At 44.4% G+C, this 27,211-nt stretch overlaps 1 protein-coding gene across 6 annotated transcripts in view; it reads left to right on the forward strand.

Moving 5' to 3' along the window:
* The window catches only part of LOC126997351 (histone H3.v1-like), a 76,159-nt gene that overhangs the window by 36,002 nt on the left and 12,946 nt on the right, over positions 1–27,211 (forward strand). For 5 of the 6 annotated variants that reach the window (XR_007752047.1, XR_007752049.1, XR_007752048.1 and 2 more), the window contains exons 5-7: positions 14,825–14,968; positions 19,209–19,319; positions 23,873–24,078. Coding sequence is in view for 3 of the 6 variants with exons in the window: in XM_050858406.1 (XP_050714363.1) it covers positions 14,825–14,968; positions 19,209–19,319; positions 23,873–24,078 (461 nt within the window). In the remaining 3 variants the exon portion in view is untranslated. The remainder of the gene's footprint in view (positions 1–14,824; positions 14,969–19,208; positions 19,320–23,872; positions 24,079–27,211) is intronic. The other variant, XM_050858408.1, reaches the window with a different exon arrangement.

Consider the following 27,211-nt stretch of genomic DNA (forward strand, 5'->3'; position numbering starts at 1 on the left):
GTTCTTCAAGTCCTGTGATTTCACCTAACCACGCTTCGCCTCTTACGTGTATTTGCCGTTTATTTATTCATCTTGTTTGCTCCTCTCTCTCTCTCTCTCTCTCTCTCTCTCTCTCTCTCTCTCTCTCTCTCTCTCTCTCTCTCTCTCTCTCGTCTTCTTCTCCTTCTTTTTCTTCTTCTTCTTCCTCTTCTTCTTCTTCTTCTTCTTTTTCTTTATCTTCTTCTTCTTCTTTATCTTTTTCTTCTTCTTCTTCTTCTTCTTCTTCTTCTTTTTCTTCTTCTTCTTCTTCTTCTTCTTCTTCTTCTTCTTCTTCTTCTTCTTCTTCTTCTTCTTCTTCTTCTTCTTCTTCTTCTTCTTCTTCTTCTTCTTCTTCTTCTTCTTCTTTATCTTCTTCTTCTTCCTCCAGGTGTACTACTGTTTTGGTTCATGTCCCCTCGTCAATAAATTCCAACATAATATTTTAAAAGGTTGACACTCGTGCTACAAAGAGTGATCGATAAATTCTCTTATACATATATATTCACTTGTTATTGTTATTGCTGTTGTTATTGTTGCTATCATCATTATTCTTGCTCCCTTCATATTACTGGTTGTTGTTGTTGCTGTTGTTGTTGTTGTTGTTGTTGATGATGTTGGTGTCGTTGTTATGGTTCCAGTGGATGTTGATGATGATGATGATGATGATAAAGCTAAAATGTTTATCCCCTTCAAAATATTCAGCTGTTCATTATAATTACTGTGTTGACCCCCCCCCCCCCATCCCCCACTAGCCATGTGTGTGTGTGTGTGTGTGTGTGTGTGTGTGTGTGTGTGTTTTGATATTGTTGTGTTCGTTTATTTTTTTCATATATCTCTTTAGTCCTGTTTGTTACCATTGTTATTGCTGTTGTTGTTGATGCTGTTGTTGTTGTTGTTGTTCCGGGTGTCGTGCCCTAAAAATACATACAAGTTGGGTCTCAGGGCAGGTAAGCTACGGCGGAGATGGTAAACACCACCACCACCACCACCTGCCCACCACCACCACCACCTCCAACACAACCTCCACCAACTCCTCATCCAACTCCACCCCCACCTCCACCTCCTCCACCCTCCTCCTGCACCACCTCCACAACCTCCACCGGCACAATACCCTCAGACGTGGCCACAGCCTCACGCAGTTCCCCACACGCCGAGCCTCCTCCTCCTCCGCCATCCTCTACCAGTCCCCCAACCACCACAACCACCACCACCACCGCCGCGGCCGTCCCATCCCGTCGAGCAGCTCCTCCTCCTCCCTTCAACCTCTTCTGCGGGTGGTCACGGACAGCCCCGCCTCGCCCCGTTCGCCCCGCCGCGCTCATGGCTCCCGGTCCACGTCCCCGCCCCAGCGAAACACCCGCGGTACTCCCCCCCTCCCCTCCTCCCCTCCCCTGTGGCGGCCAGCATGCTCCCCGGCCGCCCACCGCTCGCTGCTGACGCTGCTGTACCACTATTACTACGCTGTTATGCTGTTTTTTGAAGCATTTGTATTTTTAACGCCGAGGGCCACCCACTCTTTTCCCTGGGTCCCCCACACGTAGTTGTATAATTTTTTTAAGGGCGGTGACTAACGCGGACTTATTCCCAACACCCCCACACCCCCCACCCCGCCCCCCCCACGCCCTTTTTTTCTTCTTCCTCCTTTCACCTCGTTTTTTCTCCTTTTTCCCCTTCTGCCTCCTTTCTGATTTTCTCTCCCCGATTTTCTGTCTAATGTTTTTCTTCTTCTCTCTCATATTCTTCTTCCTTATTCCTCCATTCTCTTTTTTCTCTCTCTCCTCTGACTGTCCTTTTATATTTCTTTTCTTTTTTTATCTCGGTCTGTCATTTCCCCTCTCTCTTTTTTTTGTTTCTTTCTCTTCTTTTCTTTCTTTAATCTTCTTTTCTTTTCATTATTTACCTCATCTCTCTCTCTCTCTCTCTCTCTCTCTCTCTCTCTCTCTCTCTCTCTCTCTCTCTCTCTCTCTCTCTCTCTCTCTCTCTCTCTCTCTCTCTCTCTCTCTCTCTCTCTCTCTCTCTCTCTCTCTCTCTCTCTCTCTCTCTCTCTCTCTCTCTCTCTCTCTCTCTCTCTCTCATGCCCAGGTTTTGCGTAACAATTAGTCTCCCCGCCCGACGTACATAATATGGGCGATAGATCATTTTCCGTAATATCTTAGTCTGCCCTCCCTTCATTACTCCCTCCCTCACCGAACCAGTCCGTCTCCGTCCCTCCCCTTCCCTCCCCTTCCCACCAACCCTCCATCACCGTACCTTGTTCCCCATCGTCGTAATTGTTGACCCCTCCTTCCCTTCCTCCTCCTTTCCCCTTCCCTCTCCGTCCCTTCCCTCCCCTTCCCTCCTCACCTTCCTCCTTCATCCTCAGTAATGGTTGATGCAAGGTGACTACGCCCCCCTTCCCCCCCCCCCACGTCCCCTCATCACATCCAATCATCATCATCATCATCATCATTATCATCATCATCATCATCTTCCCCCTTCCCCGTCCTTCCCCACCATCCTCTTCATCGTTCCTCACCGTCTCTCTCTCTCTCTCTCTCTCTCTCTCTCTCTCTCTCTCTCTCTCTCTCTCTCTCTCTCTCTCTCTCTCTCTCTCTCTCTCTCTCTCTCTCTCTCTCTCTCTCTCTCTCTCTCTCTCTCTCTCTCTCTCTCTCTCTCTCTCTCTCTCTCTCTCTCTCTCTCTCTCTCTCTCTCTCTCTCTCTCTCTCTCTCTCTCTCGTCCAGACAACGTTGACCACCACCACCACCACCACAACCACTGCTATTACATCCATCGTCATATCGCCATTACTATCATCGCCATCGTCATTATATTAACTGTTGCGTCCACCATATCCACCATCACGATCACCACTATCACCATCATCACCATTGCAGCTATCTTTACCACCGCCATATAATCAATCCATCGGTCCAAGCAACATAACAAAAATGATTAAGGAAGATTACTAACATGGATTCACGAAGAGGAGATCATGCCTTACTAACCCTACCATCTACCATCATCTAAAAATAGGGATAGATGACATCAGTTGCGAGTCAAAAGCTGAAGTCCACTTGATAATGCAGTATTCGCGACTATTTAGAGGGGCAGAGACTGATTCATGGCTCAGCGTGGGTTTACGAAGAGGAAGTCTTGGTGGATATTCTGAGGCACATAATTCGTCACCTTCGTAAACAAACCGCCTAAGTCATTATTTTCTACTTTACTGGAAATGAAAAAAGGCAAAGGCTACGGAAGTGTTTGCTTGAGTTCCTTCAGAGGGTAGCTTAGGTGAAGGCCTTGTAGAGGAAGAAAACACTATCATAATCATTTTCTCCTATCTCATTTGGCTTAAGGGCCAGTTTTACAGTCCAATAGAGCAAGTTTGTAAGCTCCCCAACCAAACACAAAATACGACGAAAATTCCTTGTATAGTGTTTGGCGTTGCTATAAAAAGGAGGAAATTTTAGGAAACTATACCGGAAAGCTCATTAGTATCTGGTATTGAGTAAAAATAACGGACCATTGTGGAGAAGACAGTTTGGTTGGGGCGCTTACAATGATCCTGTGTTGGACTGTCGAACTAGCCCTTAAATTTAGGCAGAAACGAAAAGGCCAATTCTAGAACACTCAAACCCTGAATGACGAAGGCAACTATACAAAAATGGCAGTCGCATGTTAAAAAATTGATGTAGAGAAAAACCTGGAAATCGCTGAAAAATGACTTAGGCGTTTATTTTATGAGGGTGACGAATTATTCCTTAACGTATCGGCACCTCTGTTCGCCTGTTGGAAAAGCCTCTCGGTGAAGTTGTAGGGATTCCCACGGACTGTTTTGTGATGCTATAGTGCTAGTTTTACCCGACTTCTGCATCTTGATCGGAAAAACACCCTTGAAAACCCGGTGAATTTTCCCTGTGGGCTTGGAATATTGTTGACGTGAGAGCCGAAAGCGTCTAACAGTATCGACCTAGCACGCTCCCGCCTCTCCCCTCAATTATTTCTGAAGGCCAAAAGAGAGGAAAAACGCGTCCCCATAGGTGTTTTTTTCTCGTTCATGCTGCAGAAACTTTGACAAACTAGCACCAGGCTCATAAAAACTACCCCCAGAAATGCCCTCAACTCCTACGAAAGGGTTGCTAAATTTAGGTGTTTGGGCGCCGAAATACTTAAGAATATGGCCCAAATTTGTCGTACTAAGTTTACGTCATTTTACCGCAGGCGATTCCTTGCAACATGACAAAAATCACCAAAGAAGATTAAAAACATGGCTTCAAGAAGAGGAGGTCATGTCTAACTAAGCTTATCATTTTAAAGTGGTTTATTGATCCAGGCAACGTAACAAAAATCATTAAAGATGATAGACACGGATTCAAGAAGAGGAACTCATAATAAATATATTACTAAACTCACGCCATTTTACAGTAGGCTATCCTTCCTGGCAACATAACAAAAATCATTAAGGAAGATTACAAACATGGATTCACGAAGAGGAGGTCATGCCTAACTAAGCTTACGCCATTTTACAGTAGGCTATCCTTCCTGGCAACATAACAAAAATCATTAAGGAAAATTACAAACATGGATTCACGAAGAGGAGGTCATGCCTAAATAAGTTTACGCCATTTTACAGTAGGCTATCCTTCCTAGCAATATAACAAAAATCATTAAGGAAGGCCACAAATATGGATTCACGAAGAGTTGGTCATGCCTTACTGAACTTAAAGGCATTCTAAAGAAGAGCCTGATCAGCACTCCTTTACCTTAAACTCCACATCAATACCAGAGAACTCAGGTTGGTATTCTCAGACGATTCCGCCTCTCATCAACTATTTCCAAAGGTCAAAAAAGGAAATCAATCGGGCTTTCATGAGTGTTATTTTATGTTCATGGCAGAGAAGAGGGGTCACACTACCACCAGGGTCATTAAACTACCTAAGGAAATGACCCAAACTCTTATGAAACCCTTGTTAAATATGTGAGCTTGGGCGTCGAAATGTTTAAGAATATGACCCTCAGACCCGTAACGCCTCCCCCACGACCAAACATATGATACAGGGACCTAAACCACCATGATTTGTGTTCCTCGGTAAGGCAAAGGCTACGGGAGGGTTTTCTTGGGTTCTTTCAGAGGGTAGCATAGGTAAAGGCCTTGTAGAGGAAGAAAACACTATCGTTATAATTTTCTCCTATCACAACCGCCATCACAACCATCGTCACCATCCCCACCACTACCATCACCTCCTCTCCCTCCTCCTCCTCCTCCTCATCATCATCATCACAACCATCATCACCATCCCCACCACTACCATCACCTCCTCTCCCTCCAACTCCTCCTCCTCATCATCATCACAACCATGATCCCCATCCCCATCACTACCATCACCTCCTCTCCCTCCAACTCCTTCTTTTCATCATCACAACCATCATCACCATCCCCATCACTACCATCACCTCCTCTCCCTCCAACTCCTCCTTCTCATCATCATCACAACCATGATCACCATCCCCATCACTACCATCACCTCCTCTCCATCCAACTCCTCCTCATCATCATCACAACCATCATCACCATCCCCATCACTACCATCACCTCCTCTCCCTCCAACTCCTCCTCCTCATCATCATCACAACCATCATCACCATCCCCATCACTACCATCACCTCCTCTCCCTCCAACTCCTCCTCCTCCTCATCATCACAACCATCATCACCATCCCCATCACTACCATCACCTCCTCTCCTCCAACTCCTCCTCCTCCTCATCATCATCACAACCATCATCCCATCCCCATCACTACCATCAACTCCTCTCCCTCCTACTCCTCATCATAATCATCATCATCACAACCATCATCACCATCCCCATCACTACCATCACCTCCTCTCCCTCCTCCCCCTCCTCCTCATCATCATCATCACAACCATGATCACCATCCCCATCACTACCATCACCTCCTCTCCCTACAACTCCTCATCATCATCATCATCACAACCATGCTCACCATCCCCATCACTGCCATCACCTCCTCTCCCTCCTCCTCCTCCTCATCATCATCATCATCACAACCAACAACACCATCCCCATCACTACCATCCACCTCCTCTCCCTCCCTCCTCCTCATCATCATCATCACAACCATGATCACCATCCCCATCACTACCATCACCTCCTCTCCTCCAACTCCTCTTCATCATCATCACAATCATGATCACCATCCCCATCACCTCCACCTCTCCCTCCAACTCCTCCTCCTCATCATCATCACAACCACCATCACCATCCCCATCACTACCATCACCTCCTCTCCCTCCAACTCCTCTTCATCATCATCATCACAACCATGATCACCATCCCCATCACTACCATCACCTCCTCTCCCTCCAACTCCTCTTCATCATCATCATCACAACCATCATCACCATCCCCATCACTAACATCACCTCCTCTCCCTCCAACTCCTCCTTCTCATCATTATCGCAACCATGATCACCATCCCCATCACTACCATCACCTCCTCTCCCTCCAACTCCTCCTCCTCATCATTATCGCAACCATCATCACCATCCCCATCACTACCATCACCTCCTCTCCCTAGAACTCCTCCTCCTCCTCATTATCGCAACCATCATCACCATCCCCATCACTACCATCACCTCCTCTCCCTCCAACTCCTCTTCATCATTATCATCACAATCATGATCACCATCCCCATCACTACCATCACCTCCTCTCCCTCCAACTCCTTCTCCTCCTCATCATCACAACCATCATCACCATCCCCATCACTACCATCACCTCCTCTCCCTCCAACTTCTCCTCCTCATCATCATCACAACCATCATCACCATCCCCATCACTATCATCACCTCCTCTCCCTCCAACTTCTCCTCCTCATCATCATCACAACCATCATCACCATCCCCATCACTACCATCACCTCCTCTCTCTCCAACACACTCTTTGTTTTGCACGCTGGCACGAACAACGTTCAAACAATGTCCACAGAGGAAATTATAGCTGACTACCGACGAGTAATCCGCCGCTTCAAGGAAAAGTCAAGCCACATCATTGTCTCCGGGATTCTTCCGAGAATCAACGCCTTCACAGGCTTCCACAGAAAGGCGTCGAACATCAACAACAGATTGAAGCACCTCTGCCAGAACGAGGAAGTTTCGTTCGCAAGTCAGTGGGATCATTTCTATGATATCCCCGACCTTTTCCGTCCTGACGGTCTTCACCTCAATGCGATTGGCTCAGCACGGCTTGGTAGGTTGCTGAACGAGGAGGTACTTTTGTACTAAAAAAACTCCGAGCGCGGGAGGGGCACCAAAGTATCGTAAACAACCAACCAGTAGGGACCGCTCATTACACACCAAGGCCCCCAACAGTGAACACAAGCAGACACCAGACTACTGTGCCGCGAAGCGTTGAAGTCAAGAAGGACATTTCTGTCCTATACACCAACGCGCGGAGCTTAATACTCAAACAGGATGAGTTACTTGCCTACGTTGACGTAGAAAGACCGGACGTGATTGCCATCACCGAAACGTGGACCACCTCTGACCACCTAATGACCGAATTCTCAATTCCGGGATACGAGAGCTTCTACAAAAACAGACTTCACAAGAAAGGAGGAGGTGTTATATGTTACGTCAAAAACAAATACCCTGCAGTGGAAATAACCAATGAAGACAAAGAAAAATATGACACTGTATATGTTGAACTGGAGACGATCAAGCACAACAAAATAACGATTGGAACCGTTTACAGACCTCCAAAGCAACAAGCAGCGGACGACGAAGCGCTGTATGAGGAAATTCACACCATAACACAAAACAAACAGTCAGTCATTATCGGGGACTTTAACTGTGCCAACATTGACTGGACCACGATGATTGGAGATCGGGAGGGTAACAGATTGCTCGAAATGTTAGAGGACAATTTTCTTACTCAGATTGTTACCCAACCGACGAGGAAAATATCTTATTAGACCTAGTACTCGTGAGTGATTCAGATCTCACACGTGAATGTCAAGTCGGCGAAAAACTGGATGGTTGCGACCATCACATAATTCGCCTAAAAATCAGAACAGACCATGAACTCACCGAAAACACGTCCAAGTTTCCAGACTACAAAAGCCAATTTTAACTTCGCTCGTGAGCTGCTAACCCAGACAACTTGGGAACCCATGAACCTCACTCCGGTGGACGGCGCGTGGAACGGCTTTAAGAACAAACTCCTGGAGGTAGAGAGAACGACTGTTCCCATGAAGACAAGGAGAACAAATAATGCCACAAGCACACCATGGATGACTACCCAAGTTCGACGGGCGATTATTTTGAAGAAGATAAAATACAACTTGCTAAAGGAAAACAGTACTGACGAGGCACGCGAACAGTACCATCAAAGCCTCCAGAGCTTGCAGAACACTCATTCGCCAGAGTAAACGTGACTATGAAAAGCAAATTGCACGCGAAGCCAAGTCCAACCCGAAAAAGTTCTTCACGTATATAAGAACCAAAAGAAGACAAAAAGCAATATCGGTCCCTAAAAGATGAAAGTGACGTACTAACACAGGACAGTAGACAAATGGTCGAAATCCTAAACAGGAACTTCGCGTCTGTGTTCACGGTCGAGAATACCCAGTTCGTGCCGAGCCCTTCCCCACCGATGGGAATCACTCCCCTAGAAATTGGTACAATCGACGAACGGGATGTGAAAAAGTACCTAAACAAACTCGAGACAAACAAGTCTACCGGACCCGACGACTTGTCACCCAGGCTGCTCAAGGAACTCAAGCAGCAAATCCTCAAGCCACTCACCGCCATCTACAATCTGTCACTACAACAAAACAAAGTCCCGAAAGACTGGAAACAAGCGAACGTAACACCGATCTACAAAAGGGAGACAAAAGTGTGGCCCTAAACTACAGACCAATCAGATTGACCTCAGTGGTGTTAAAAATCATCGAGAAGATCATCATAGACAAACTCGTTAGGTTCCTTGAAGACAACAACATCATTTCCGATGCTCAGCACGGTTTCAGGAACAAGCGCTCATGCTTAACCAATTTATTGGACTTCTTCCAAGGTATCTATGAAAACTGGGATAATCATATCCCCAGTGATGTTATATATCTAGACTTTCAGAAAGCCTTTGACAAAGTGCCACATGAAAGACTCCTCAAGAAACTTAAGTCGGCTGGATTAGGCGACTATCTGACAGCGTGGATCAAGACTGGCTCACTGAAAGAAAACAACGAGTTGTACTCAACGGACAGGCCTCCAGTGGCTCCCGGTCACAAGTGGAGTGCCACAGGGGTCAGTGCTGGGACCCATACTTTTCATCATATATATCAACGACCTAGAACTGGATTAAATCAATCTTTCAAAATTTGCCGACGACACAAAGGTGGGTGGGAAGGCCCTCACAACGAACTGCGAAATTATCCAGAGACCTGGACCAGATCACTCGGTGGTCAGAAAAATGGCAGATGTCCTTCAACACTACCAAATGTAAAGTAATGCATATCGGATCCAGAAACAGCAACCACACATACCACATGGGTGGCGAACCACTACATGATGTGCAAGAGGAAAGAGACCTCGGGGTCACCATCAGCAGTGACTTGAAACACACAAAACACTGCAAGTCCGCCTGTAAGAAAGCCAATACAATGCTTGGGTTCATATCGAGGAACTTCGAATACAAGACGCCGGGAGTTATGTTATCCTTGTATAATTCGCTGGTAAGGCCCCACCTGGAATACGCCGTGCAATTCTGGTCTCCTAATTACAGGAAAGACATTGAATTACTTGAGAGAGTACAGCGCCGCGCCACGAAGATGATACCATCACTGAGGACGAAACCCTATGAAGAACGACTCGAGCGACTCAACCTCTTCACGTTGGAAAAGAGACGACTGCGGGGAGACATGATACAAGTCTTTAAGTACCTGAACAAGCTCAGCAACGTTGATCACTCCAAACTCTTCACGCTACAAACTAACCTGAGAACAAGAAACAACGGAAAAACAATTCAAGCAAAGCGATGCAATACCGACATCGGCAGGAGTTATTTCTCGAATAGAGTTGTTCGCCACTGGAACAGCCTTCCTGCAGAAGTGGTTAGCGCAGAGACCATCAACTCCTTCAAGAAACGCATTGATCGCCACTTTGCTGCAACAGGAGTGAACTGAACGTTCCCAAGAGTAGGTACACAAGTGCTTTAATCCTTCCCTGCAAGCCACTCCTGTGGCAAACGGATTGATTAAATCACTGAACGCAGGCAGCCTAGTAATGAGCCAACAGGCTTTCTGCTGCCTGCTAGTCCATGTTTCCATGTTTCCTCCTCCTCATCATCATCACAACCATCATCATCATCCCCATCACTACCATAATCTCCTATTCCTCCAACTCCTCCTCCTCATCATCATCACAACCATCATCACCATCCCCACCACTACCATCACCTCCTCTCCCTCCAACTCCTCCTCCTCATCATCACAACCATCATCACCATCCCCACCACTACCATCATCTCTCCCTCCAACTCCTCCTCCTCATCATCATCACAACCATCATCACCATCCCCATCACTACCATCACCTCCTCTCCCTCCAAATCCTCCATCTCTTCACAACCATCATCACCATCCCCATCACCACCATCACCTCCTCTCCCTCCAACTCCTCCTCCTCATCATCATCACAACCATCATCACCATCCCCATCACTACCATCAACTCCTCTCCCTCCAACTCCTCCTCCTCATCATCATCACAACCATGATCACCATCCCCATCACTACCATCAACTCCTCTCCCTCCAACTCCTCCTCCTCATCATCATCACAACCATCATCACCATCCCCATCACTACCATCAACTCCTCTCCCTCCAACTCCTCCTCCTCATCATCATCACAACCATCATCACCATCTCCACCACTACCATCACCTCCTCTCCCTCCAACTCCTCCTCCTCATCATCACAACCATCATCAACATCCCCATCACTACCATCACCTCCTCTCCCTCCAACTCCTCCTCCTCCTCATCATCATCACAACCATCATCACCATCCCCATCACTACCATCAACTCCTCTCCCTCCTTCTCCTCCTCCATCTCTTCACAACCATCATCACCATCCCCATCACTACCATCACCTCCTCTCCCTCCTCCACCTCCTCCTCATCATCATCACATCCATCATCACCATCCCCACCACTACCATCACCTCCTCTCCCTCCAACTCCTCCTCCTCCTCATCATCATCACAACCATCATCACCATCCCCACCACTACCATCATCTCCTCTCCCTCCAACTCCTCCTCCTCATCATCACAACCATCATCCCCATCCCCATCACTACCATCACCTCCTCTCCCTCCAACTCCTCCTCCATCTCTTCACAACCATCATCACCATCCCCATCACTACCATCACCTCCTCTCCCTCCAACTCCTCCTCCTCATCATCATCACAACCATCATCACCATCCCCATCACTACCATCACCTCCTCTCCCTTCAACTTCTCCTCCTCATCATCATCACAACCATGATCACCATCCCCACCACTACCATCACCTCCTCTCCCTGCAACTCTTCCTCCTCATCTTCATCACAACCATCATCACCATCCCCACCACAACCATCACCTCCTCTCCCTCCAACTCCTCCTCCTCATCATCATCACAACCATCATCACCATCCCCACCACAACCATCACCTCCTCTCCCTCCAACTCTTCCTCCTCATCTTCATCACAACCATCATCACCATCCCCACCACAACCATCACCTCCTCTCCCTCCAACTCCTCCTCCTCATCATCACAACCATCATCACCATCCCCATTACTACCATCACCTCCTCTCCCTCCAACTCCTACTCATCATCATCGTCACAACCATCATCACCATCCCCATCACTACCATCACCTCCTCTCCCTCCAACTCCTCCTCCTCATCATCAATCACAACCATCATCACCATACCCACCACTACCATCATCTCTCCCTCCAAATCCTCATCATCATCATTATCACAACCATCATCACCATCCCCACCACTACCATCACCTCCTCTCCCTCCAACTCCTCCTCCTCCTCGTCATCACAACCATCATCACCATCCCCACCACTATCATCACCTCCTCTCCCTCCTCCACCTCCTCCTCATCATCATCACAACCATCATCACCATCCCCACCACTACCATCACCTCCTCTCCCTCCACCACCTCCTCCTCATCATCATCACAACCATCATCACCATCCCCACCACTACCATCACCTCCTCTCCCTCCAACTCCTCCTCCTCCTCGTCATCATAACCATCATCACCATCCCCACCACTACCATCACCTCCTTTCCCTCCAATTCCTCCTCGTCATCATCACAACCATCGTCACCATCCCCACCACTACCATCATCTCCTCTCCCTCCAACTCCTCCTCCTCATCATCACAACCATCATCCCCATCCCCATCACTACCATCACCTCCTCTCCCTCCAACTCCTCCTCCATCTCTTCACAACCATCATCACCATCCCCATCACTACCATCACCTCCTCTCCCTCCAACTCCTCCTCCTCATCATCATCACAACCATCATCACCATCCCCATCACTACCATCACCTCCTCTCCCTCCAACTCCTCCTCCTCATCATCATCACAACCATCATCACCATCCCCATCACTACCATCACCTCCTCTCCCTCCAACTCCTCTTCCTCATCATCATCACAACCATCATCACCATCCCCACCACTACCATCACCTCCTCTCCCTCCAACTCCTCCTCCTCCTTCTCTTCCTCCTCCTCACAACCATCATCACCATCCCCATCACTACCATCACCTCCTCTCCCTTCAACTCCTCTTCCTCATCATCATCACAACCATCATCACCATCCCCACCACTACCATCACATCCTCTCCCTCCAACTCCTCCTCCTCTTCATCACAACCATGATCACCATCCCCATCACTACCATCACCTCCTCTCCTTCCAACTCCTCCTCCTCATCTTCATCACAATCATCATCACCATCCCCACCACTACCATCACCTCCTCTCCCTCCAACTCCTTCTTCTCCTTCTCTTCCTCCTCCTCACAACCATGATCACCATCCCTACCATTACCATCACCTCCTCTCCCTCCAACTCCTTCTTCTCCTTCTCTTCCTCCTCCTCACAACCATGATCACCATCCCCACCACTACCATCACCTCCTCTCCCTCCAACTCCTTCTTCTCCTTCTCTTCCTCCTCCTCACAACCATGATCACCATCCCCACCATTACCATCACCTCCTCTCCCTCCAACTCCTCTTCCTCATCATCATCACAACCATCATCACCATCCCCACCACTACCATCACCTCCTCTCCTTCCAACTTCTCCTCCTCATCTTCATCACAATCATCATCACCATCCCCACCACTACCATCACCTCCTCTCCCTTCAACTCCTCCTCATCATCATCACAACCATCATCACCATCCCCATCACTACCATCACCTCCTCTCCCTCCAACTCCTCCTCCTCATCATCATCACAACCATCATCACCATCCCCATCACTACCATCACCTCCTCTCCTTCCAACTTCTCCTCCTCATCTTCATCACAATCATCATCACCATCCCCATCACTACCATCACCTCCTCTCCCTCCAACTCCTCCTCCTCATCATCATCACAACCATCATCACCATCCCCACCACTACCATCACCTCCTCTCCCTCCAACTCCTCCTCCTCATCATCATCACAACCATGATCACCATCCCCATCACTACCATCACCTCCTCTCCCTCCAACTCCTCCTCCTCCTCCTCCTCCTCCTCCTCCTCCTCCTCCTTGTCCTCCTCAGAACCATGATCACCATTCCCACCAATACCAAGACCTCTTTCTCCTCCTCCTTCTCCTCTTCCTCCTCCTCCTCCTCCTCCTCCTCCTCCTCCTCCTCCTTCTGTTACAGTAGCACCCACCCGCTAGCGTAGTGTAAGACAAGTCGTAGCTTTCTCTCCCTCTGTAAACACCATGCTGCCTGAAGTCGAGTATTTACCTTGATGTAAACACTAATATTAATGCCTGCGACCGAGATATTTTTAACCTAACCAGCCAAAGCTACCACAGCCACCACTACAGCCACCACCACCACCACTACCATTCACTTACTAACTAAACAATGAACCTAATAACCAGACAGCCATGCATTTAAGACGTAGATGTTCACAAAGAGGCACGGTAGAGGAAGAGATTAATACGTAGAAGTGATAACAAAAGAGAGAAAGAGAGAGAGGGAGAAGATAAAATTAAATCTGTCTTTCCTCGTCTGATTTCTACACCCATTATAATTATGATGATGATGATGATGATGATGTAGTAATGATGAAGGGATGGATACCATTACATCAATCAGCACCATTTTATACTACTGTCAGTACATATGATAAGTATCTGTGTTACTACTACTACTACTACTACTACTACTACTACTACTACTACTACTACTACTACTACTACTACTATTACTACTCTCTTTCATGCTTTGTTTCTATCTATCTCTATCTGTTAATCTGTTTTCTATCTATCTATCTATCTATCTATCTATCTATCTATATCCCTATCTCTCTCTCCTCTAAACTCCACTTCCACTTCACTCAAACACTACCACCACCACCACCACCAGACAGCCAGCCATACCCAGCCATACCCAGCCAGTCTTGCCTCGTAGACACACCAGCCCACAACAAAAGCCTTCCTCTGCCTTCACGTTCTCACACGCGTCCTTTCTCCCTCTCTCGTTCCCCTGCAGAGACCTACGCCGCCTTCGCCCTCGCCGCCAACGCTTCCAGCAGTAGCAGCCCAGCGCGCGGCCGCCAGCCCTCTATTCGCTCAACTAAGTCAGCCTCATCCTCGAGAAGACCTTCCTACAGCTCCCTGCACAGTGTTCGTCCTGGTGGGTGACGGGGAAGGCCTGGGTGATGTCTGTGTGTGCGTGTGTGTGTGTGTGTGTGTGTGTGTGTGTGTGTGTGTGTGTGTGTGTGAGAGAGAGAGAGAGAGAGAGAGAGAGAGAGAGAGAGAGAGATTTACATAGATTTACATAGAAAATCAGACCACACAGACCCCATGGTCCAGACTTGGTGGTCTGTCCTTAAACCTAAGTGATTTTACATTAATTAGAAGACTCCAAAACGTTGCATTTCTACTCTAGTTGATATTAAGTTGAAGGAAGTGACGGTCGAGCTTATTTTTGAAGGAGTCAATCGTGTTACACTGGACCACTGATGATGGGAGCTTATTCCATTCTCGCACTACAACGTTGGTGAAGAAAAATTTGGTGCAGTCTGAATTTACTTGTCTACATCTGAGTTTTACGCCATTGTTCCTCGTGCGCAAAGTGTCATCGATCATAAACAATGTTGATCTGTCTACATTCGTGAAACCATTAAGTATTTTAAACATTCGATCAGTTTTCCTCAGGCGACGTTTCTCAAGAGAACATGTTAAGGGTGAAAGCCTTTCTTCGTAGGATTTGTTGCGCAAGGAAGGGATAATTTTCGTTGCCCGACGCTGAACACCTTCTAATTTAGCAATATCCTTTGCATGGGGAGACCAAAACTGTACCGCATATTCCAAGTGGGGTCTGACTAAACTGTTGTAGAGCAAGTATTACATCTTTATTCTTAAATAAAAAGTTTCTTTTAATGAAGCCCAACATTCTGTTCGCTTTATTTGCTGCATCGATGCATTGCTGTGAGAATTTGAGGTTTGACGCGATTTTGACCCCCAAGTCCTTGACGCATTGAACGCTTTTGAGTTTAACGCCGCGCATTTCGTAATCAAACTTTTATTCCTCGTTCCAACTTGAAGGACCTGGCACTTGTCTACGTTAAGGGCATCTCCCATCTATCCGACCAAGCTGAAATTTTGTGCAAATCCTCTTGGGCTTTGCCTGTCTTCGTCAGTGAGAACCGAGTTACCAATCTTTGTGTCGTCTGCAAATTTACTAATGCTGTTATTGAGTCCAACATCCACATCGTTGATGTAAATAATGAAGAACACTGGGCCAAGAACCGAGCCCTGAGGGACGCCACTAGTGACAGGCGCCCACTCTGAGTTAAATCCGTCAATCACTACTCTTTGTTGTCTGTTGCTCAACCAATTCGCGATCCATTGGTTTACCTGACCGTCAATACCTATTTGTTTTAATTTGTAAGGTAATTTATGATGCGGGACTTTATCAAACGCTTTCTGAAATCAAGATAGACTACGTCCAGTGATTTGGTTACGTCATAAACAGTGAAGAGGTCGTTATAAAGGTTAATAGATTTGATAGGCAGGATCTTTTATTTCGGAAGCCATGTTGTGAGTCCCCAATTAATGAGTGGCTTTCAAGGTAACTCACAATTTTGTCTCTAATTATGCCCTCAAGTAGCTTACCTACAACCGAAGTTAGACTAATGGGCCTGTAATTACCTGGTACTTTTTTGTCTCCTTTCTTAAAAATCGGTGTCACGTTAGCCTTTTTCCAATCTGAAGGGACAATGCCTTGTCGCAAGGACATATTGAATACGGTTGTGAGGGAGGAGAGTATTTCGCTCTTTGTTTCTTTCAGCAGAGTTGGATATACTTTATCAGGTCCAGGACTTTTATTTGTTTTAAGTGATTTGAGGGCTTTAAGGACTTCATCGGGTTTTATTTCAAAGTTAGAGAGAGAGAGTTAGTTTGGGTTTGGGTGGGGGAGGGAATAAGTGTGTGTGTGTGTGTGTGTGTGTGTGTGTGTGTGTGTTTGTGTGTGTGTGTGTGTGTTTCCCTCGTTTGGTTCACCTATTCTTTATAACTCTCAGGAAATAGAGTGCCCGTTTTCAGTACTCATCCCCTCCACTTCTTATCATTCTTTTCCCATTTTCTTAAACACACTATTTTCTATTCTCCTCCACTCCCTCTTATTGCCTCTCCGTGTCCCTCCTTCCTCCTGTCTTCCTTCCTTCCCTTTCTCCTCCATATCTCGCTAGTGGTTTTGCAGATTAGGAAAAAAAATTATTGTAATGTGAGTGTGTGTGTGTGTGTGTGTGTGTGTGTGTGTGTGTGTGTGTGTGTGTGTGTGTGTGTGTGTGTGTGTGTGTGTGTGTGTGTGTGTGTGTGATCATCTCTTCCGCTCCCTCTCCTATTCCCTCTCTCCTCCCTTATGACTTTTGTTCTTCTCTCTCTCTCTCTCTCTCTCTCTCTCTCTCTCTCTCTCTCTCTCTCTCTCTCTCTCTCTCTCTCTCTCTCTCTCTCTCTCTCTCTCTCTCTCTCTCTCTCTCTCTCTCTCTCTCTCTCTCTCTTCCCCCATTCCTTATCCTTTGCAATATCTTCTCTCTCATCTATAGTTCTCTCTTCCCAGCCCTGTACTTCCTCACCAATGTCTTCTCTCTGCCTATGTGTTCTAGGGGGAGTTAAGGAGCTGTTTGAGATGGTAGTAAAGCTCCAGGGATATAAAAAATTCTTAGTCAGGGAAGTTATTAACACGCCAGAATTTAAAGGGCCCGTTTTGGTTCTTAGTGACACATGCTAATCCTTACCTAACCTGTACGTTCCTAACTCAGCTCCTTCCTCGTAGCAAGAGAAGAAGAAGACGCAGGAAAAAGATGGAAGATTTTAAGCAGATATTATATTGTGGTACCTAACTTTACACTTTCTTTTTCTTCCCTTCCTCTCCTTTCCTTTCCTTCGTTGTCCCTCGTCCATTCCTCTCCTTTCCTCTCTCTCCGACTTCCTTTCCCTTCCCTCACCTTTCCTTTCCTTCGTTGTTCCTCGTCCATTCCTTTCCTTTCCTCTCCCTCTTACATCCTCTCCCTTCCTTTTCCTTTCCTTTCCTTCGTTGTCCCTCGTCCATTCCTCTCCTTTCCTCTCCCTCCGACTTCCTTTCCCTTCCCTTTCCTTTCCTTTCCCTCGTTGTTCTTCGTCCATTCCTTTCCTTTCCTCTCCCTCCTACATCCTTTCCCTTCCCTCACCTTTCCTTTCCTTCGTTGTTCTTCGTCCATTCCTTTCCTCTCCTCTCCCTCCTACTTCCTTTCCCTTCCCTTTCCTTTCCCTTCGTTGTTCCTCGTCCATTCCTTTCCTTTCCTCTCCCTCCGACTTCCTTTCCCTTCCCTCACCTTTCCTTTCCTTCGTTGTCCCTCGTCCATTCCTTTCCTTTCCTCTCCCTCCTACATCCTCTCCCTTCCCTTTCCTTTCCTTTCCCTCGTTGTTCTTCGTCCATTCCTCTCCTTTCCTCTCCCTCCGACTTCCTTTCCCTTCCCTCACCTTTCCTTTCCCTCGTTGTTCCTCGTCCATTCCTTTCCTTTCCTCTCCCTCCTACTTCCTTTCCCTTCCCTTTCCTTTCCTTTCCCTCGTTGTTCCTCGTCCATTCCTTTCCTTTCCTTTCCCTCCGACTTCCTTTCCCTTCCCTTTCCTTTCCTTTCCCTCGTTGTTCCTCGTCCATTCCTTTCCTTTCCTCTCCCTCCTACTTCCTTTCCCTTCCCTTTCCTTTCCTTTCCCTCGTTGTTCTTCGTCCATTCCTTTCCTCTCCTCTCCCTCCTACATCCTTTCCCTTTCCTATCCTTTCCTATTCCTCCATTCCCTTATCTCCCGAACCTTCCTTTCATCCTCTTCTTCCATTACTCACTCTCCCTTTTTTCCCTTTCCCTCCTGTTTCCCTTTCCATCCCACCCTTTTCCATTCCCTTACCTTTCCTTCCCTTTTCTTATCTCCCTAACCTTCCTTCTCTAATCGCTTCTGCATTTTCTTTTCCTTCCATCCCCTTCCCGTACCCTTTCCCTATTTTCCTAACCCTCTTCCTTCCATGTCATCGTTCCTTCCAATACTTCTATATTTCTCTTTCCATCTCAATATCTTTTCCTTCACTTGTCCCTCTCAACACCTTCTATCTTCCTCATCTTTCGTTCCCTCAACACCCAACCCCTTCCTTCCATGCAATCCTTCCTTCCAACACTTTTATAATTCCCTCTCCTTCCCAATCTCTTTTCCTTTCCTTGTCCCTCTCAACCCCTTCTGTCTTCCCCATCCTTCGTTCCCTCAACACCCAATTCTCTCCCTTCCATGTCATCCTTTCTTTCAAAACTCCTATATTTCCCTTGTCCCTCCCATTCCCTTCTATCTACCCTATCCTTCCTCCCTACCCTTCCCGTATGCCCCTGACGCCCCCTCTGCAGGCACTCGTCGTTCCTCCCAGGCGTCCCTTCGTCTGGTGGTAGGGGAAGGGCGTGGTGAGCCCATTGGCTACTACGTCTGCATAAGGGATCCCGCCACCGTGCACTCCAGAGGTCTGCCCTTGCTCTGTGCCTGACTGTCTGCCTGCCTGCTATCCTGCTTCCTTGCTTCTGCTTTCTGTTGACCAGGTTTTCTCTCCTGCCTCTGAACTATCATACTGCGTAACATGACTTCTCTCTTGTACTTCCAACTCCTTCTCCTCCTCTTCTCCTTCTCTTCTCCCTGACTTGGTTTACATAAATTTCCTCAGCTTTTCTGCCTCATTATTTTGACTATTCCTTCTATCTCCTTTACTCTTTGTTGTCCTTCAACACGTGGATATCTTTTGTTTCACTTCCTATTTTATTCCTTCTCTTCCTGTTCCTTCCACCCAAAACAAAACACCCACGCAAACACGCACAGAAAGATTACTCCTTCCTTAAGTTTTCCATCCTGCAGTCTTCCTTCCCTCTACCACTCATACCATTCTTACTTTTTTTCCTTTCTTTCTTCATCCTTAGTAGTTAGTGTAATGGATGGCAAATGTGGTAGTAGTAGTAGTAGTAGTAGTAGTAGTAGTAGTAGTAGTAGTAGGCCTAATAGTAGTAGTAGTAGTAGTAGTAGTAGTAGTAGTATAGTCGGTTCCACGAGACCAGGCGGGCCTAATCCTTCAAAGATGGACTTGTGGCCTTGGTATCATTGCTTGGGTTATGGTACTACGCGCTCATTGGCCAATTCTTAACTTGTTCTAACATGCATAAAATTGACTTTGTATTCCTTCCAAAACCCTTATTGAGCTGTAAGAGATTGCACTGATAAAAACTAACGCAAAAATATCTTTATTGATAAATATGTGCCTTTTGGAAGGTTTACTGAGTCGTTGTCTTTCCCTCTAATCCCAAGCCTCTCATAACACCATGCAATCGCATTATGAATGTATATATAGATATATATATATATATATATATATATATATATATATATATATATATATATATATATATATATATATATATATATATATATATATATATATATATATATATATATATATATATATATATATATATATATATATATATATATATATTCCATAAATAGATAAAATACAGACTAACAGTGAGACATCGCCATGCGCAGGTCATCGCTAGATCTGTAAACAGTGAAGGTTTCCCCGGGCCAAGCCACAGGGCTCAAGTTATAGTCAATGGACTATACTACAAAGTGCTAAGCTATAGTCTACACAACGTCAACCGATAACTCATTTATTGTAAGATTTCTTGGTATAATTTTAGCCCTGGCTTAGTCATAATGTGTAGTGATGCTACGGAGTCATAACATAAACACTGGCCTAAGGCAAGAACCTTTTCTTTCATCGTGCTATCACTAATTCTGATATATATTTCCATTATTTATGGGTAATAAACTAACAAATAGCCATAAGGAAGAGCGATTATAAGAATAACTACATTAAGATACCAACAGTATTGATTTTAAGAGTAGCAGAGATCGAGAGAGAGTAGGCAAAAGGAATTTGCCGCAGGTTGGATCTAGTTAACAACAGCCAATGAGCAGCGCAGAGGCCGTCACCCAAGCGATGATGCTACGGAAGTCCGCGAGTCCATCCTTATCGGATTTGGCCCGCCAGCTCTCGTGGAACCGACTTTTTTTTTTTTTTAGTAGTAGTAGTAGTAGTAGTAGTAGTAGTAGTAGTAGTAGTAGTAATAGTAGTAGTAGTAGTATTTGTAGTTGTAGTTGTTATTGTTGTTGTTGTTGTTGTTGTTGTTGTTGTTGTTGTTGTTGTTGTTGTTGTTGTTGTTGTTGTTGTTGTATTCCTGTTCCTGTAGTTCATGTTATTATTAGCACTGTTATTATTGTTGTTATCACTAAAGATAATAATAATCGAGGTAATAGAGGCAGTAGTAGCATTATTATTATTATCATTATTATTATTATTATTATTATTATTATTATTATTATTATTATTATTATTATTATTATTATTATTATTATTATTATTATTATTATTATTATTATTATTATTATTATTATTTTTACGTGTTTGCTTATAGCACCGATAGGCTTTCTTCATGGGCCTAGTGGTCGGCCCAAGGCCGTCATGGCGCAGGCAATTATTATGGTGGCGCCATTTATTCTTGGCTCATGCTGCGCCCTGGAACTCATTCTTGATTCACTTGGACGGTTTCTTCTAGTGTCCGGGTTGATGGGTGGTCGTCAGGACACCATGTGGGTAGTCTTGGGCTACTCGGCGGTGACTCAAAAATCCCAGGTGGTAGCGTGGGGATTCGAACCCGCGTCGTCCAGCAGGCGGTGAATACAGGGCCCGCACGCTAACCACTCAGCCACCGCCTCTTCAATTAATTATTATTATTATTATTATTATTATTATTATTATTATTATTATTATTATTATTATTATTATTATTATTATTATTATTATTATTATTATTATTATTATTATTATTATTATTATTATTATAATTGTAATTATTATTATCATTATTATTATTATTATTATTATTATTATTATTATTATTATTATTATTATTATTATTATAATTGTAATTATTATTATCATTATTATTATTATTATTATTATTATTATTATTATTATTATTATTATTATTATTATTATTATTATTAGTTGTAGTTGTAGTAGTAGTAGTAGTAGCAGTAGTAGTAGAAGTAGTAGTAATAGTAATAATAGTAGTATTAGTAGAAGAGCGGTGGTAGTTTTAGTGGTAATAGTAGTAGTAGAAGAGTGGTAGTAGTGGTAGTATTAATGGTAGTAGTAGGAGCAGTAGTAGTGAAGAGTGGTAGCAGTAGTGGTAGGAGACGGTGTTGCAGCTGTCATTGATAAATTTGTTGTGGACGTTATAGTTATTGTTGAAAATATTATCAATACTACTACTAAATTTTCTCCGCCTTCTCCCCATCTCACTACTACTACTACTACTACTACTACTACTACTACCACTACTACCTACTTCTACTACTTTCACTTCCTATTATTTTTAAGATAAGATGTGTACTGTTGTTGTGTGAGACTTTCTCATTAATCTTAAACTATCTCATAACTTTTATGAATAACTATTTTTTTCCCTTTGATGACACTTTATATTACAACTATGACGACTATACATGTGTGTGTGTGTGTGTGTGTGTGTGTGTGTGTGTGTGTGTGTGTGTGTGTGTGTGTGTGACGTACACTCACAGCATGTCGCAATAATTGATGTTACCAGATATTGTAACATAATATATTCTCTCTCTCTCTCTCTCTCTCTCTCTCTCTCTCTCTCTCTCTCTCTCTCTCTCTCTCTCTCTCTCTCTCTCTCTCTCTCTCTCTCTCTCTCTCTCTCTCTCTCTCTCTCTCTCTCTCTCTCTCTCTCTCTCTCTCTCTCTCTCTCTCTCTCTCTCTCTCTCTCTCTCATTTGAGCTGTTCTTCTTAATGTTCATGTCTATTTTTTTGTCTGACTGTATTAAAGGTTCTTGTTCGTTTGTTCGTTCGTTTGTTTGTTTACACGCACCGAGGTATGGCAGAGGAGGAGGATGCTGATAAGAAGCGACCCTTGATATGTTTTTGTTTGTCTGTTTGTCTGTTTGTTTTCTGTTTCTGTGTTTTGTGTACGCGCCTGTTTTATTTCTTCATATTTTTTTTTTGTTTCATTGTTTGTGTCTGTCTGTGTGTATGTGTGAGTGTTTGTATTCGTTTGTCTGTGTTTATCTGTTTTGTTTTCCTTCTCCTTCGTCTTACATATTCCCGTTTGTTCTCTCTCTCTCTCTCTCTCTCTCTCTCTCTCTCTCTCTCTCTCTCTCTCTCTCTCTCTCTCTCTCTCTCTCTCTCTCTCTCTCTCTCTCTCTCTCTCTCTCTCTCTCTCTCTCTCTCTCTCTCTCTCTCTCTCTCTCTCCACCTTTCACACACACACACACACACACACACACACACACACACACACGTTTCCCTTTCAGTGCACAGAGAAGAAGGGCGTGTCAGCGTTACCATAATAGGCAGACAAGCAACCAACCACGTTCACTCGTTCGCTCGTTCTTTTTCGTGCTACGTTAGTCTCGTCGCGTCGTTCAGTTGAGGCTTTGATCATTCACTTTTTTTTCTCGTTTTTTTTTCTCGTAATAAGGTCGTCATACTAATATCTTTGTTGTCTTCTCTCTCTCTCTCTCTCTCTCTCTCTCTCTCTCTCTCTCTCTCTCTCTCTCTCTCTCTCTCTCTCTCTCTCTCTCTCCTTCATCCTTCATCCCTCTCTCTCTCTTCTTGGGTTGCCGTTTCATTTTTCGTTCTTTCCTACACACCTCGTTCCCTTCTCTCCCTCCTCTTCCTTCTCCTCCCCCTCCTCCTCCGCCGTTTCCCATTTTCCCTCTAATTCATCCTTTCCCTCCTTTTATCCGTCCTCTTTTATTTAACTTTTTCCCCTCTTGCGCTCATCCCCATTCTCCTTCTCTTCTCATTTACTTTATCACCCTCTTGCCGCTCCTCCACTTCCTCACACTCCATTTTACCTCCTCTAACCCTCCCTCCGTCTATCTTCCACCCCCTCCTCCTCTCTCTCTCTCCTACAACCCACCCCTCTTCCTTTCCGTACCAACACAGGAGGGTCAAGGAGGCCGTCTCAAAGCTCCATGGCCTCAAGCTCCGGGGACCTGCGTGAGGGGAGGATGCACCACTACCTGTACCTGCGTGCGCCCAACTACTCGCTTACCTCGGAGACCAACACCACCACCACCGGGACCTCGGACTCCTCCCCTAGAACGCCCAAAAGCGCCGAGCAACTCCTGGCAGTGTACTCGGTGCCTGAGGTGAGAGAGAGAGAGAGAGAGAGAGAGAGAGAGAGAGAGAGAGAGATGAGGTAGTGGGGTGGGTAAGGGTTTTGTGCGTGTGTGTGTGTGTGTGTGTGTGTGTGTTTGCCTCACTTCTTTGGTTTCTGTCCATCTGTCTGTCCGTCAGTTTGTCCTATCTGTCTGTCCGTCCTGTCTGTCTGGCTGGCTGGCTGTGTCTGGCAGTGTGTATTTATATATCACTGTTCGGTTTGTTTGTATTCTTTCACTAATTTTACTTTTTCGGGTATTGGTGCTTTTATGTTTTGTTTCGTTTTTTGCTTTGTTACTCTTCTCTTATTTCCTTAACTTTTTTCCCCTCTTTTTTTGTGTGTGCGTGTTTGTCCAGAACGTGTGACCTAAGCTGTGTATGTGTAGGGGGCAGCACTTTGCATATCGGTCTCGGTGTTTGAAGTTCCGTTGCTCTCCCAATACACTGTAGGACTGGGAGGCTAAAGTACTTATTATTAAACATACCGAGTTCCCTTTATTACTCTTCCTCAAGTCCACAGAAAAGAATAACCTGGTTTTCATGTGGGATTTTCTAGTTCAGGGTACAGAGGTCGTGTAAAACTATCACTAGGATTACAAAACAGCCATTAAAAGGCCAGTAACTTCTATGAGAGGCTTTTGAAACAGGCGAACTCAAGTGCCGATTTGTTTAAGGCTCAAATTTTCAAAAAACTTCGGAGCTTACACTTACATTTAAAAAGGCTTTCGTAGATGTTATAGGTATTTATGTGAGTAGTTTTATGACCCTAGCGATAGTTTAAGGCCCAAATTCTCAAAAAACTTCGGAGCTTACACTGACATTTAAATAGGCTTCCGTAGATGTTATGGGTATTTATGTGAGTATAGTTTTATGACCCCAGCGATAGTTTAAGGCCCAAATTCTCAAAAAACTTCGGAGCTTACACATACATTTAATAAGGCTTCCGTAGATGTTATGGGTATTTATGTGAGTAATTTTATGACCCCAGCGATAGTTTAAGGCCCGAATTCTCAAAAAACTTCGGAGCTTACACTTACATTTCATAAGGCTTTCGTAGATGTTATGGATATTTATGTGAGTAGTTTTATGACCCCAGCGATAGTTTAAGGCCCGAATTCTCAAAAGACTTCGGAGCTTACACTATTTTAATAAGGCTTTCGTAGATGTTATGTGTATTTATGTGAGTAGTTTTATGACCCCTGCGATAGTTTAAGGCCCAAATTCTCAAATTGTTCGGAGCTTACACTGACATTCAATAAGGCTTTCGTAGATGTTTTGGGTATTTGTGTGAGTAGTTTTATGACCCCAGCGACAGTTTGACAAGGCTCCTTCTGCACCATGAATGTAAAAAGACTCATGAGAACACGACTAATCTTTTTTTGTGGCCTTTGGAAATAGTTGCTGGGAGAGCCGAAAGCATCTGAAAATACGGGCTTAAAAATTGTGCTGCCCTGTATATTGAAAGAGCTGTTAAGTCCCCCTTCCAAGTGTTTATTAGAGTCCGTTTTCTATGTTTCTGTATTGCGTTTATGTGTTTTGTAATTCTTCCCCGTTGTTTGTCATTTACCTTTCTTTTTTTTTTTACTTCGTTGCATTCAAAGTTTCGTTTTCTTTAGATTTTCATGAACATCTCTTCCAGTCCCGTCTCGTTTTATTTCTCTCTCTCTCTCTCTCTCTCTCTCTCTCTCTCTCTCTCTCTCTCTCTCTCTCTCTCTCTCTCTCTCTCTCTCTCTCTCTCTCTCTCTCTCTCTCTCTCTCTCTCTCTCTCTCTCTCTCTCTCTCTCTCCACCAGAAACAGGAATATACTTCTTTTCCTTCTTTTTATTATCATTTCGGTTCCCCTCTTTCAGTCCTTTTTTCCTCCTCCTCCTCCTCCTCCTCCTCCTCCTCCTCCTCCTCCTTTTCCTCCTCCTTATCTTCTCATCTGTGTTATCTTCTACACAAATAAAACCAACATACCAGAAAATAATTACCCCAAGCCTACAACACACACACACACACACACACACACACACACACACACACACACACACACACACACACACACACACACACACACACACACACACACTAGCATGTATAAAAGCCAATAAAATAGCAATAATTAAAATCTCAGTAGTCATAATAATAATAATAATAATAATAATAATAATAATAATAATAATAATAATAATAATAATAATAATAATAATGATAATAATAAACCAGTAGTGTGTATTTAACCCTTTGCCAGCTTTTAAAATGAGCATGATAATGTAGTTGTAATATTTAGTGCAGTCTAGAGCTGATGCTGTGATGATGATAGTTATGATATATTTTTTTATCATTCCACGTAACTATTAATGCATTCACCTGTACTAATCATGTGTTTCCTCCTCTATATAGGCAGAGTTATTAGTGAACTATTTTTGTAGATTGTGCCTAAATGATATTACTCCTAATTACTCCAATATTACCACTATCATTATTATTATTATTATTATTATTATTATTATTATTATTATTATTATTATTATTATTATTATTACTATTATTACTATTATTATTATTATTATTATTATTATTACAGACTATATTCACATTAATTTTCGTATATAAATAACTCATATCTGTTAAAAGATTAATTGTTTGTTTGTTTGCTTGTTATGTGTGTGTGTGTGTGTGTGTGTGTGTGTGTGTGTGTGTGTGTGTATGTGTGTGTGTGTGTGTGTGTGTGTGTGTGTGTGTGTGTGTATGTGTGTGTGTGTGTGTGTACCTCTGAGTGTAAAAAAAATAATCACCCTAACCACCAAGACTACTAGTACTACTACTACTACTACTGCTACTACTACTACTACTACTACTACTACTACTACTGATACTACTACTACTACTACTACTACTACTACTACTACTACTACTACTACTGATACTACTACTACTACTACTACTACTACTACTACTACTGATACTACTACTACTACTACTACTACTACTACTACTACTACTACTACTACTGTCAAAGTTTATCCACCTCTACTACCACCACCACCACATTATCAACAACAACAAGAATGTCAGCAACACAAATCTATATACTACTACTATTACTACTACTACTGCTTTGTTGCTACTGCTGCTGCT

The sequence above is a fragment of the Eriocheir sinensis genome, chromosome 12 (genome assembly GCF_024679095.1).
Source record: "Eriocheir sinensis breed Jianghai 21 chromosome 12, ASM2467909v1, whole genome shotgun sequence".
NCBI lineage: Eukaryota > Metazoa > Arthropoda > Malacostraca > Decapoda > Varunidae > Eriocheir > Eriocheir sinensis.